At 42.3% G+C, this 11,891-nt stretch overlaps 1 protein-coding gene across 1 annotated transcript; it reads left to right on the forward strand.

The window, feature by feature from the left end:
* Positions 1-8,245: 8,245 nt before the first annotated feature.
* On the forward strand, positions 8,246-9,480 carry TMEM121 (transmembrane protein 121). The gene has a single exon (XM_069729088.1). It carries the CDS (start codon positions 8,393-8,395, stop codon positions 9,329-9,331), a length of 939 nt encoding a protein of 312 aa, XP_069585189.1. The 5' UTR covers positions 8,246-8,392; the 3' UTR covers positions 9,332-9,480.
* The last annotated feature ends 2,411 nt before the right edge of the window (positions 9,481-11,891 follow it).

Genomic DNA, 11,891 nt, shown 5'->3' on the forward strand with positions numbered 1-11,891 from the left:
CGTCATGTGTGAATCCGCCCCTACCTTATGCAAGCAGTACAAGCGCTGTCTTAATCAGCTACTAATTAGGAATGTATTCATAATGATTAAGATGCAGCTGCTTCAGGCACAAGGAGGATAAGTGGAGCGGCTCAGAACACAAGAACACAATGCAGAGGAAATAGAGGGGTTGGATGGACACCTGCGCAGTCTGCAGAACACCATACGTTAGATGTGTGCCAAATGTAGGGATTAGAGATAATGTGAACAAAGCCCAATATATTACTGACTGCTATATTCATAGATGCCATAAAAAAGGTAGTTATTAAAGGGGTCCTCCAATGATAGGTGATATCTTAGATTGGTGGGGGTTCGACCGATGGGCAGAACAGGGCACTTTTATCTGCTTTATAGAATGGAGCTGCATAACCGCCATTCCGATCATGTCCTCTGCTGCTACTGCTTCTTCCAGCAGACTTATAGGGAATAAATGGAGCGGCAGTGTGGCGTCCGACCTTCTGCACTATTTTGTAGCGGTGATAAGTGCCCTATTCTGCCAATCAGTGCACATCCCAGCAGTTGGACCCCCACCAATCAATAATATTGAAACGCCAGAGTCTCTGCACTCCATTTCCCAACAAAGACGCTGACTCACTGCCACGGGCACCCCCTTCTCCCTCATCCTCTTGCTGATGCTGCCCGACTACTGCGCACAGGTCACAGATTCCTGGGCACTATGGTTAGGGTGGGCGTGTGCGATCCCACCCTGTTAAAGGAACCACTCAAGCCATTCTAAAGTGTCCCCAACCAATGACTGGTAGACACTTTAAGGCACCTCCACCAGGTGGTAAGTGCCTGTGCAATGTTGTATACTGTGCCTAACATGCTTGCTAGTTCTTCGGCCCCAGTGCTCGTATTCCTGTATACCTGCCTGTCTATCAGCCGTGACTGCCTGCCTCTTTATCAGCCGTGACTGCCTGCCTCTCTATCAGCTTTGCCTGCCTGCCTGTCTACCATTCTGCTTCCGAGGTCAGTCCGGTTGTAGCACCTGTTTTTGCCTCCCTCAGATTGCGGTATCATCAGCCACCATCAATCCTGAGTCGAACTTGGTAAGGTACCTAGTCACACCCCTCCAGGTTGTCTTTGGATCACGACACAGTGGTTCCACCACCCAGTCCGTTACAGATATCATCACAGGACAAGGCCATTAATTTATTTTTGGATCTAGCATTGAGTGGTTAGAGGTCTGTTTTTCTGATGCAGATCTCCTGCACAGATGTTAGTGACATGTGACAAAGTCACTGGTAAGGTAATAGAGGAGAGATATGTGTAACTGCGCTAAATGGTGTCAGTGATATGAAACCAGAGTATGTTCTTCCAGCACACTATATGTTGTGAGGGTTAAGTTAAAGTTGCCTAATATGCTAGTTTTAGTGGACCTTCATAGATCGGGTGGGATAATGTCCACTTTATCTCCACCTACAGAGCTGACAGGACCTGTGTGATGTCATAATCATGTGGTCAGTCACATGATGGAAAGAGTCACATGGTCTGGGGTTTAAATAGCTGGGCTCTAGAGGCAGTCTGGATTCAGTTAGACTGGAGAGAGGATTCTTTGTTTTCTGTTTTAGCCGGAAAGGCTAAAGGCTATTTATGCCACATAATAATAAACCAATCGAAAATTTAAAAAGATGTTGTTTCTATTTTCTACCTCTGTATACCGCCACCTGAGTTGAACTGCCATACGTGATAAATATGTTTTGTTGCCACTAGGGGGATCTCAAGAGTTAATTCTACACAGTGTTACAATTTAATGTGTTGCATACACTGTATGCAGTATGCTCCTATACTCCCTCTAGTGGTGGCCACAGGCAGTATGTTACCATGTAATTATATGTCTATGATGTAAAAAATACAAAGCATTACCTCTGATATAAAGATGCATGAAGAAATTCATATTCACTGAATAATAAACTTCTATAGAATAAAAGAACTAAAATGGTTTTCAGTGGATGGGCATTCAACTAAAGCGGATCATCCTTTTTCCACAAAACATACTGACTTGATGGGGCTGGTGTACGTACTTTGACTAGTTGTGAACTGGAACATTTAAGGGCTCTAAAAATGTGTCTCAAAGTCTTTCAAATAATTTTGTTTCTTTTTTGGGATATATGGGGTTTGATTTTTATATTCTTTTTCTCGCCTGTTTGTGGAAATAATGTATTTTTTTACATTTTTTTTATTTTTATTTATAAACACAGAGGACTACTAAAATGCATGGAAATAATGTTAGTGTTTCTTAAGCCTCTTTCAAAAGTCTGTGTCTCCGGTAGGCGTGGTGACAGTTTTCACATGTAGCGGAGACACATACACACATAGACCCATTCAAATGAATGGGTCTGTGCACATGTCAGTGTGTTTCCACGGATCATGTGTCCTCGGGCAAAACACGCTGACATGCCCGTTTTTTACCGTCAGCACAGACGGCAAAACATCCCGCACACATGCACACGGAGAACACACATTGATTTACTCCATGTGACACGCATCGGCATCGGGGAAGAAGCGCTACAGTAAGTGTCGTTCCCCGGCGGCAGCTGTTGAAGCGTCTCTCATCATTCTCCCCTGCTCTGCCGGCGAGCAGAAGAGAATGATGAGGGTTATATTAAAGTCCGAGCGACAGCAGGTGGGGGCTTTTGGGACTGTTACCCCATCATCTAACACCTGCTGCCGTTAATAACAGTGACAGTAGGTGCGGATGATCGGGGTACTCCATAGCCGCCGGCTGCGATCTAAGGAAATAAATGAATGAAAAACCCAGCGTGGGTTCCCCCCTATTTTCTTGAACCAACCAGGCAAAACTCCCAGCTGGGGACTGCAACCCTCAGCTGTCAGCTTCTGCAAGGTTGATTATCAAGAATAGAGCGGTCCCCACTCTGTTTTTTTAATTATTTAAATAAATAATTAAAAAAGACGCGTGGTCCACCCCCCATTTTTGACAACCAGCCTTGCTAAAGCTCACAGCTGGGGGCTGCTATTCGCAGGCTGGTAAGGGGCCATTAATATAGCCCCCAGCCTAAAAATTGCAGCCTGCAGCTGCCCAGAAATGGCGCATCTATTAAATGCTCCTTTTCTGGCGTTTGCTCAGCTCTTCCCACTTGCCCTGTAGCGGTGGTAAGTGGGGTAATATTTGTGGGGTTGATGTCACCTGAAAGGTGACATCATGTCCACGGCTTAGTAATGGAGACGCATCTATAAGACACCTATCCATTACTTATCTTATAGTTGTATTGTTTGTAAATAAAGACACAGCAAGTATAAAATCTTTTATTTGAAAAATTAAACACAGATACCTTTGATATAAATTAAACCATACTTACTGCAACACCTAATTCCACGACGCCCTCGATCTCCTGTAATAAAAGTAAAATAATAAACCAACAATATACCATACCTGTCCATTGTTGTTTCCCACTCTGTAATCCATGTCTGGGGCAGAATAGTTTTCAACCCGGATGGTGCCAAGATGCAACCGTCCTGGCTGAAAACCACAGGTGAATGAGTTGCTGAGAGTGCAGCATCATTCACCAGTGGTGACATCATCGAGGTTGGGCTGAACTGCGGTGACCTCAGTACCACCGGAAAAAGCCTAGTTTATATACTATGCCCACACTCCCCTTCCTTAGCTTACTATGCCTTCCTGGCTGAGACCTTGCACTGCTTCCCCATGCCACCTCCCCCCAACCCCACTACTCAGTCTTTATTCTGTGCCCACTGACACTTTTCTCCTCCCATACTGTCTCCTCACACTATTCCCCTCAATAGTCCCCTCACACATTTACCCCCACTCTCCATACTGCCTCCTCACACATCCCCCCGACTCCCCGTACTGTGTCCGCACCCATCCCATCACCCTCACTCCCCATAACGTGTCTGAATTAATTTTCCCCTTGCTCCTCATATTGTGTCTTCAAATTTCTCTCGCTCCCTATATCGAGTCTGCACCTGTCTCTTCCTTGGTCCCCAAACTTGTGTCCTGAAATCATCCCCTGTTATAATAAATTTCACACACATTCACCCCCACATGCAGTCAATACCCCACACAGTAAATACCCATATACACATTAAATCCCCCACACACAGTAAATCTCCCCAACCCTGTTACACTAAATCTTCCATACACAGTAAGTCTCCCCAACACAGTAAATATCCCCACACACAGTAAATACCCCCATGCTGAAAGACGAGAGTACAATTGATCAGTGTGAGTCGGCAAGAGGCGGTCCAGGGTGCTGCAAAACACAGTAGCCGGGGGAAATGCTTCAGACCGCCGCATTAAGCGGGGCCCCCCTGCACATGGCCTGGCTGATTCCCCCTCCCCCAGATAACCCTCTTGTCAAACCTAATGAACAAAATTATAAAAGGTGGAACCATAAGTACCCCAGTGCATTTATGCTCAGTGTAGAACCTCTTTAGGTGATTGTAGAAATGTTTTCCTCATGCAAAGTCTTAACTCTCTTGTTACTTATTTTTAATTGAATTTTATGGAGTAAAAGCTGGAGAAATCTCCTGCATGGAAATGATCCCTGTGTAAATAACAGTGACAAAATATCACCCAGTTGTTAATATCGTCCCTTGGATATTTTTATTGTCCATTGGTGTGAATGATCTGGGTCTCGAATATTCACTTGTTTTGATGCTGCCATGGTGGTTGCACTTGTGCCTTCTGATCCTGGAAAGTGTCTACAAAGTTATGTGCATATACTGTACATCAGGATTAACACTATTTCTGGCAATATGACTTGTATACTGCATTTTCACCAGTTTTCTTCCTGGCAGTATTTATCTGTATTTCCCAGGTGTCTATGAACTAGTGAGTGAACAGTAGCTGCTATGATATCTCCCATAATCTCTGTACATAGTCATGAGGGGTTTCTCCTTCTCTGTCTCCATTTAATAGGTATTCAGAAGCAGCAGCACCAGCATGGAAGACCTTGTACAGCAGTACTGAGCAGTGTAGCAGTGATTTCAAGCACTGTATGTTATAGGCTCAACTGGTTAGGTGGATTCACTAAGTAGTCAGTCAGGGTGAGCAACATGATGCAGCGAAGCAGCACAACTGGACGGTATATGAAGCAGCAAGGACCAGTAAAGCTGTATGGAAGGTGGATTATCAGAGCTGGAAGTAATACATGCAGCAAAGCCAAATGTACAGACAGCACACAAGAACAGCAGAGCTGAGTAGGCAATCAGACACCTTTTTTTCTGGAATAAGTAGCACACAGGAATGGCAGAGATGAGAAGGCTAGTAGGTTACTTGTGACCAGGGCTGGACTGGCCATTTGGCAATTCTGGCAAATGCCAGAAGGGCCTGTCTGGTTGTGGGCTGCCTTATCTGCAACATTGTTAACAGAATTGATGTTCTCAAGATACCCATAATGTTAAGAATTGTGATGGAGCACAAAGTCGCTGACTCCGTCACGTACCCCAGCAGGTCATGGGTATCATTAGTATATTGGTCTTGTAGTAAATCTTACTTTCCTCCATCCATGGAAAGATTAGAAATATATTCCATCTGGTGCTTGGGGACGGGGACAACATGGGCCTCTGTGATTTCAAATGCCAGGGCTGAATTTCAGCCCCAGAACGTACCTGCTTGTGACAGGAGAGTTGAGGTTGTGGATAGCATCAGGAATAGCAGAGACAAGTAGTCAGGAAGATACCATGAAGCAGCAGTATTGAGAATGTGGACACCAGGAATAGCAGATATGAGTAGGTAGGCAGGTACCTGGCTTCTGCAGCATTGAGAATGTGGACAGCACTAGAAACAGCAGGGCTGAGTTAGCAGCAGAGACAGATGTTGTGGCTCCACTCCTGGAAAGCACGTGGTAGCAGTGTATACAACTACCTGAATACTCAGGTGGTACACAGTCACCTAAGCTGGTCATACAAGGCCTTTGATGAAGATATCAGAGGTGCATACCATAACAAAGATATTAAAAATCCAACTACAGAGTTAAAAGGTCCTTGTTAAATTGAAAGTGCTGTGCATTCTTCAGGCTGCATGTTACAGAGCAGGAGGATCTGAGTAGATTGATATATAGGATTGTGGGAGAATATTTTGTATAACATATTTTACACAATTATCCGCTCATTCTGGTCTTAGGAGCCCAGTGGGCAGTCTTGATCAATGACCGACAGCCTTGCTCGTATAAATATACATACTGGACCTATATATCCATATATTCAGCTGTTTCTGTGGAATATACTACATTTTAATGTAACAGGTTTATCGTAAAATGGGATGGGATACTGGGAGCTTATGTAGCGGTTTGATGGAATGATGACTTTAGATGGTCTATCGTCACGCCAGTGTCCATGTGATGCTGTCTAAACTATATTTGATCTTCAGTATGCTCATCTTTTTCCATTATGCACTTTTCACGTTTTCTTGTTGCAGGTTCCCCACCTCCATTACCAAATATCTGTAAATAGATTTTTATTAGCTTGCCCTTTTTTATTCTTCAAGTAAAAGCCCCCGATGCTTAGGTTGGGAAGACATTAATGAATACTGTACGCACATAATTCTTCAAAAACCCAGCGGTGCGATGAGGCGGGAGCAAGTTCATTTGTCATTGTGGTATACTGTAGACTCTCCAGGAAATATTACCCAAAATTCTAAATATCCGTAGGAAAATTTCACCCATAATGATCTTAATGGAGTGCCTGGAGAGCTGATGGTGTCAGAAATATTACCTTTGTAAAATCTACTCCAGTATTTCAGAATTACGAAGTATCAAGATCAGTGGAGTGGGTGATATTAATCTCAGATACTTGTGTCCATTTATTTTATGTCCACAACTTCTCAGTCGTCCATCTACTAAATGTGACTGCCCATATTATGGGATATTGAGAGTGCCGGATGTTCCTAATTGCATGGATAGGTCAGAATAATTCTACCATTCTTTAGCTACGAACATAGTGTAGGGAATCCGCTCTTTGGCAGTCAGCAGCATTCACAAAGGCACGCAGTTTCTTGTGCAAACAGAAAGGTTCATTGAGTCCATAAAAGTCCTACTGAAAGTAAAATAGTCTTGTCTCCAGCAAAAAGGAATAACAATGAAAAGTCACATAAAGGGTACGGGCTCACCCGTTTAAATCTCAGTCCTTCTCTTCCAGCCTCTGGCAGAGACTGGGCAACATATACCTGGTCTTGTCACCTTCACTCTCAGACACAAGTATCAGAGAAGTTTCCACCTCTACTCTCAGGAACTTATGAGGAGCTTTGCTGCCCGTTTTATACTGGATTGAAAGGTGTACGCTCTCTATGAAGCAATGGACCCATTATAGGTCAATGCAGGAAAAACTCAAAGTTTCGTATTGACTCTTAACATGGCATGATGATCCATCAAACAGATAAGAGTAGATGAGTATTGATCATAAGGGAGTCATGATAGCTGGTTGCTGGATAACATTCAGGTGCAGCTGAGTAGATAAATGGGCATCTGGCTGGAGTGGAAAACACGTGGCAGGTGTGTGTACTACTACCTGAATACTCAGGCAGTGCACTGCCACCTGAGCCATATAAATTAAAACCATTACCCCAATGTAAACAGAACCTTAACATAATTATTTGCATTTCAGAGGAAATTCATAAATTGTGTGTGTATATATATACATCCACCTCTCGTGTCTCCCTTTTCCTCATAGTTTGTAAGCTTGCGAGCAGGGCCCTCATTCCTCCTGGTATCTGTTTTGAACTGTATTTCTGTTATGCTGTAATGTCTATTGTCTGTACAAGTCCCCTCTATAATTTGTAAAGCGCTGCGGAATATGTTGGCGCTATATAAATAAAAATTATTATTATTATATATATTATTTTTTTTTTCTATTTCAGAATTGGGATTTATCGAGAATATGAGCAGCGTGATTCAATCAAAGTTTCAATTCCCAGCGAACAAGACTGAACTTTGATTCCACAATTTCTGTTCTCAACTTTTCTTCAAGAATTCCATTCCCTTTTTTTTAAAGCAATTTCTAACCTTAAAAGCAATGTTTTTTGTCACAAGCACAGGACTTTCAAAAGATCTGCACCTTACTAGATGACTATGTGTAGACCTGGAACACCCACTCAGGAAAATAAAGCTATCTGAATATTAACATTCTATGTGGATTTGTTGCCTTTTACACTGTAACCATTAAACCGAAGCCTCAAAAGAAGGAGGACACGTTAGGGATTGCATCATGAAGCATCTGTAAACGGAAAGTTAAAGATGAAAGGCGCCAACATCTTAAAAAAATCGGAGTTTTACTAAAAAAAAGTTATTCTGACATGACCTTTTTCTTGATGATGCATTACTAATGCATGAGATCTGTACTTTCTTCATGAAAACCCAGAATATATTGGCAAAAAATGGTTCTTCCACCTCCAGACAAGCGTCATGTGTGTCTTACAACAATCGTTATTATGACCAGCATGGCCTTCATGGATGCGTATCTCGTGGAACAAAACCAAGGCCCAAGGAAGATTGGAGTATGTATCATCGTGCTGGTTGGAGACATTTGCTTCTTAATTGTTCTGCGCTATGTGGCCGTCTGGGTCGGAGCAGAAGTAAAAACGGCCAAGCGAGGATATGCAATGATTTTGTGGTTTCTGTACATATTCGTTTTGGAAATTAAATTATATTTTATATTTCAAAATTACAAAGCTGATAAGAAAAATGTAGATACTGTTACGCGAAAAGCTTTGACGTTGCTCTTATCTATCTCAGTCCCGGGACTGTACTTGGTTCTGGTGTCACTAGACAGCATGGAGTATGTAAGGACATTCAGGAAAAAGGAAGATCTGAGAGGTCGTCTCTTTTGGGTTGCTCTAGATTTACTTGACATTTTGGATATTCAAGCTAATTTGTGGGAACCCCATAAAACAGGACTCCCCATATGGGCAGAAGGACTGATGTTTTTTTATTGCTACATCTTACTTTTGATTTTACCATGTGTCTCTTTGAGCGAAATAAGCATGCAAGGGGAGCACATTGCTCCTCAGAAGATGATGCTGTACCCCGTCCTAAGTCTGGTGACCATCAACATCGTTACCATTTTTATCCGAGTGGTAAACATGATTTTATTTCAGGACAGCAGGGTTTCGACCATATTCATCGGCAAGAATATAATCGCAATATCCACCAAGGTCTGCACTTTCTTGGAATACAAAAAGCAAGTGAAGGAATTTCCGCAAAATACAATCGCATTAGAACTGCAGCAGAATTCAATTTCACACAATCAGACACTTCACAATACACAAGGAGTCAACCACGAGCAGTCTCCTTCCAGAGAAGTTATGGATACATGACAGCATTGCCATAGAATGGGTTTTGGTTTTGTTTGTTTGTTTTTCAATTTTATTTTATGGACCTGCTTCACAAATTGGAATATATGGAAATATTGGTGGCTAATAAAAGTGATGGGCAAATTACTACTTCACAATGTCATTTCTTTAAAAAGTCACTCTATAAGAACATTTCTGAAACAGATGCTTATGTCGATTAAGGCCTGAAATGTGTCTTGTCCGAATGTGAAATCTTCAGATTGCACTAAACGCTCACAGATCCTCATTGTACTGTATAATAATAATTTGCCCATCTCTGTTTAACAGATTGTTCTATAATAAAATTGGTATTCAAGGCACAACATTTATTTTAATAAAACTTTTGTCCCTTCATCTCTTTTTCATCAGGTATGGTCCATGTTATATACATGTAGCATCCACATATTGATGGACTGCAAGACCTACAGTAACATAATAAAGGGAATCTGTCAGTGGGATCACGCTCCTAAGTCATCTATATGGGCATGCAGGTCAAAGGAAGTTTAATAAAATGATACCTTGATATCTGCTGTCTGATGTCTTATCCCAGAGAAATTCACTTTTTTTCTTAATATGTAAATGAGCTGTTAAGATCTCTGGGTGGGACATAGATCTCTCTGAGACTCCGCCTCCAAAGCTTATTATAAATGAAAGATAATGTTACCAGTGTGAGACATGAAATAACTGACAGTCTGCTTTCCTGATTTACGAGTGTCACACTGGTAACTCTTCCTTTCATTTATAATAAGCTCTGGAGGCGGAGTTTCAGGGAGAAATGTGTTCCGCCCATAGATCTTAACAGCTCATTTATATATTAAGAATAATGTGGCACTAGATCACAGATAAGGCACTGGATCACAGATATCAAGGTATCATTTTATTCAGCTTCCTACATGTTTATATGGACGGCTTGTGGTAAGATGATTCTACTGACAGATTCCATTAAATTGCTGAAAAACCAATGCAGAAACCAAAATAAATGTTACTAAAATAACACCAACTGTTTTACTCGGTCCTAAGGTTGATTGAAATGCAAAATAGAGAAGTCCATCTTACATACTGTCAAATCCATAATTACACCACTATACCAAAAATTATTAAAGGGGTTTTCCACTACTGCCACCACCTTAGGGAGGTGAAACATAAAAAAAAGCTCCCTCTTGGACCAGCGCTGCTCTATTCAGTACTGCATTCTCCAACAGTGCCTTGGCATCAAGAAGCCGTGGTGGTGTCACTGGCCGCTGTTTCAACCCACGTGGATTAAAAGTAAACAGTGTAGTCGCCAGTCAGCAGCCTCTGATTCGCTGTAGCACTCACGTGACACCCCGTGTCCCCTCACCAGATGTTGAGGCCAGGGGATCGATGGAGGACCCAGCGCTGTGTACAAAAGAGCGGATCCTTCATCACGGTGGCAAACAAACAATATCCTTACTTAACATCCCAAAGTAGGACCATTAGATAAAAACCCAAGCAAGGTTTCACCTGGAACTAAAAATATGCTCAATATGCACCCCCTTGGAGAAGCTGCTTAACTTTACTAGGCGATCAATGCAAAAATTACAGGACATCCAAAGAAAGAAGAAAAAAATGTACAGGTGCACACTAACTAAACACATAGTCATAAAAGATGCCAAATACTCTGTGGATGCAAAGAAATATGTAAATATTGGATCTATGGATGGCATTACTGCTCTGTTTCCTATAAGATGTAAGGTGATTAGCCTATAAGCGGGTCAATTTTTTACCCAATACACAGTATCTTCCCTTTAGGAAATTGCATGTAACGTGCACAATCACGTCAGGTTTCAACAGGAACAAATCGAAAGGCTTCCATAAACATCAAGATTATGTTGGCTGAACCCACCGATAGCAATGCATTCACTCTAATTTGTATGGGGGCTCCGGCCAACTGATTGCCGGGAGAGATGTCGATCGGGTACGGCTGATTTTAGACTGTCGATCTATTTGTTCTCCTGAAGATAAGTTTTCTCAGAGAACACAGGAGAGCTCGGCCGAATGAGCGCTCCTGTGTATGGAAGAGTCGGCTAAGATGGCTGTCAGCTGAGCGATCGGCCGAAGAACAGGAACAGTTTGTTAATATATTTGACAGTAGGCAAACAGCAACTCCCTAGGCAATCGGAACAGAATGAACACAAGACCGCTCACTGGTGCATGCCGCGGGAGAATTCAATGGTTCAGGTCCAAGTTGCAATAACTGTTGCAAGCTACGGTATGTGGTCGCAGCGCGACAGACTAGTGGAGTCTACACTTGCAGGTCACTTCAGAACTTATCTAGCTGTACTAGTCCAAAGGCATACAAATGTGCCTGGGTGTTCATCCTTGTACTACCCCAGAAGACCGTGACTCTCTTTCTTCACCAGAGCACTCACTAACTAGCTTACTCTGACCAAAAGCACAGAAGCTACAGTATAGAGGACCTATCATTTGCTAAAAAAAAATGTTAAATATCTTGTAAAAATCCTGAGCTCCCTTGATTCTGTTGCTTTTTTCCATATTGCACTATTTTTCATTTTTGTTCTCATTT

The sequence above is a fragment of the Ranitomeya imitator genome, chromosome 1 (genome assembly GCF_032444005.1).
Source record: "Ranitomeya imitator isolate aRanImi1 chromosome 1, aRanImi1.pri, whole genome shotgun sequence".
Taxonomy (NCBI): domain Eukaryota; kingdom Metazoa; phylum Chordata; class Amphibia; order Anura; family Dendrobatidae; genus Ranitomeya; species Ranitomeya imitator.

Bases quoted from the DNA above. Each gene is read 5' to 3' on its own strand.
- TMEM121 (XM_069729088.1), top strand. From the start codon at position 8,393: ATGGTTCTTCCACCTCCAGACAAGCGTCATGTGTGTCTTACAACAATC.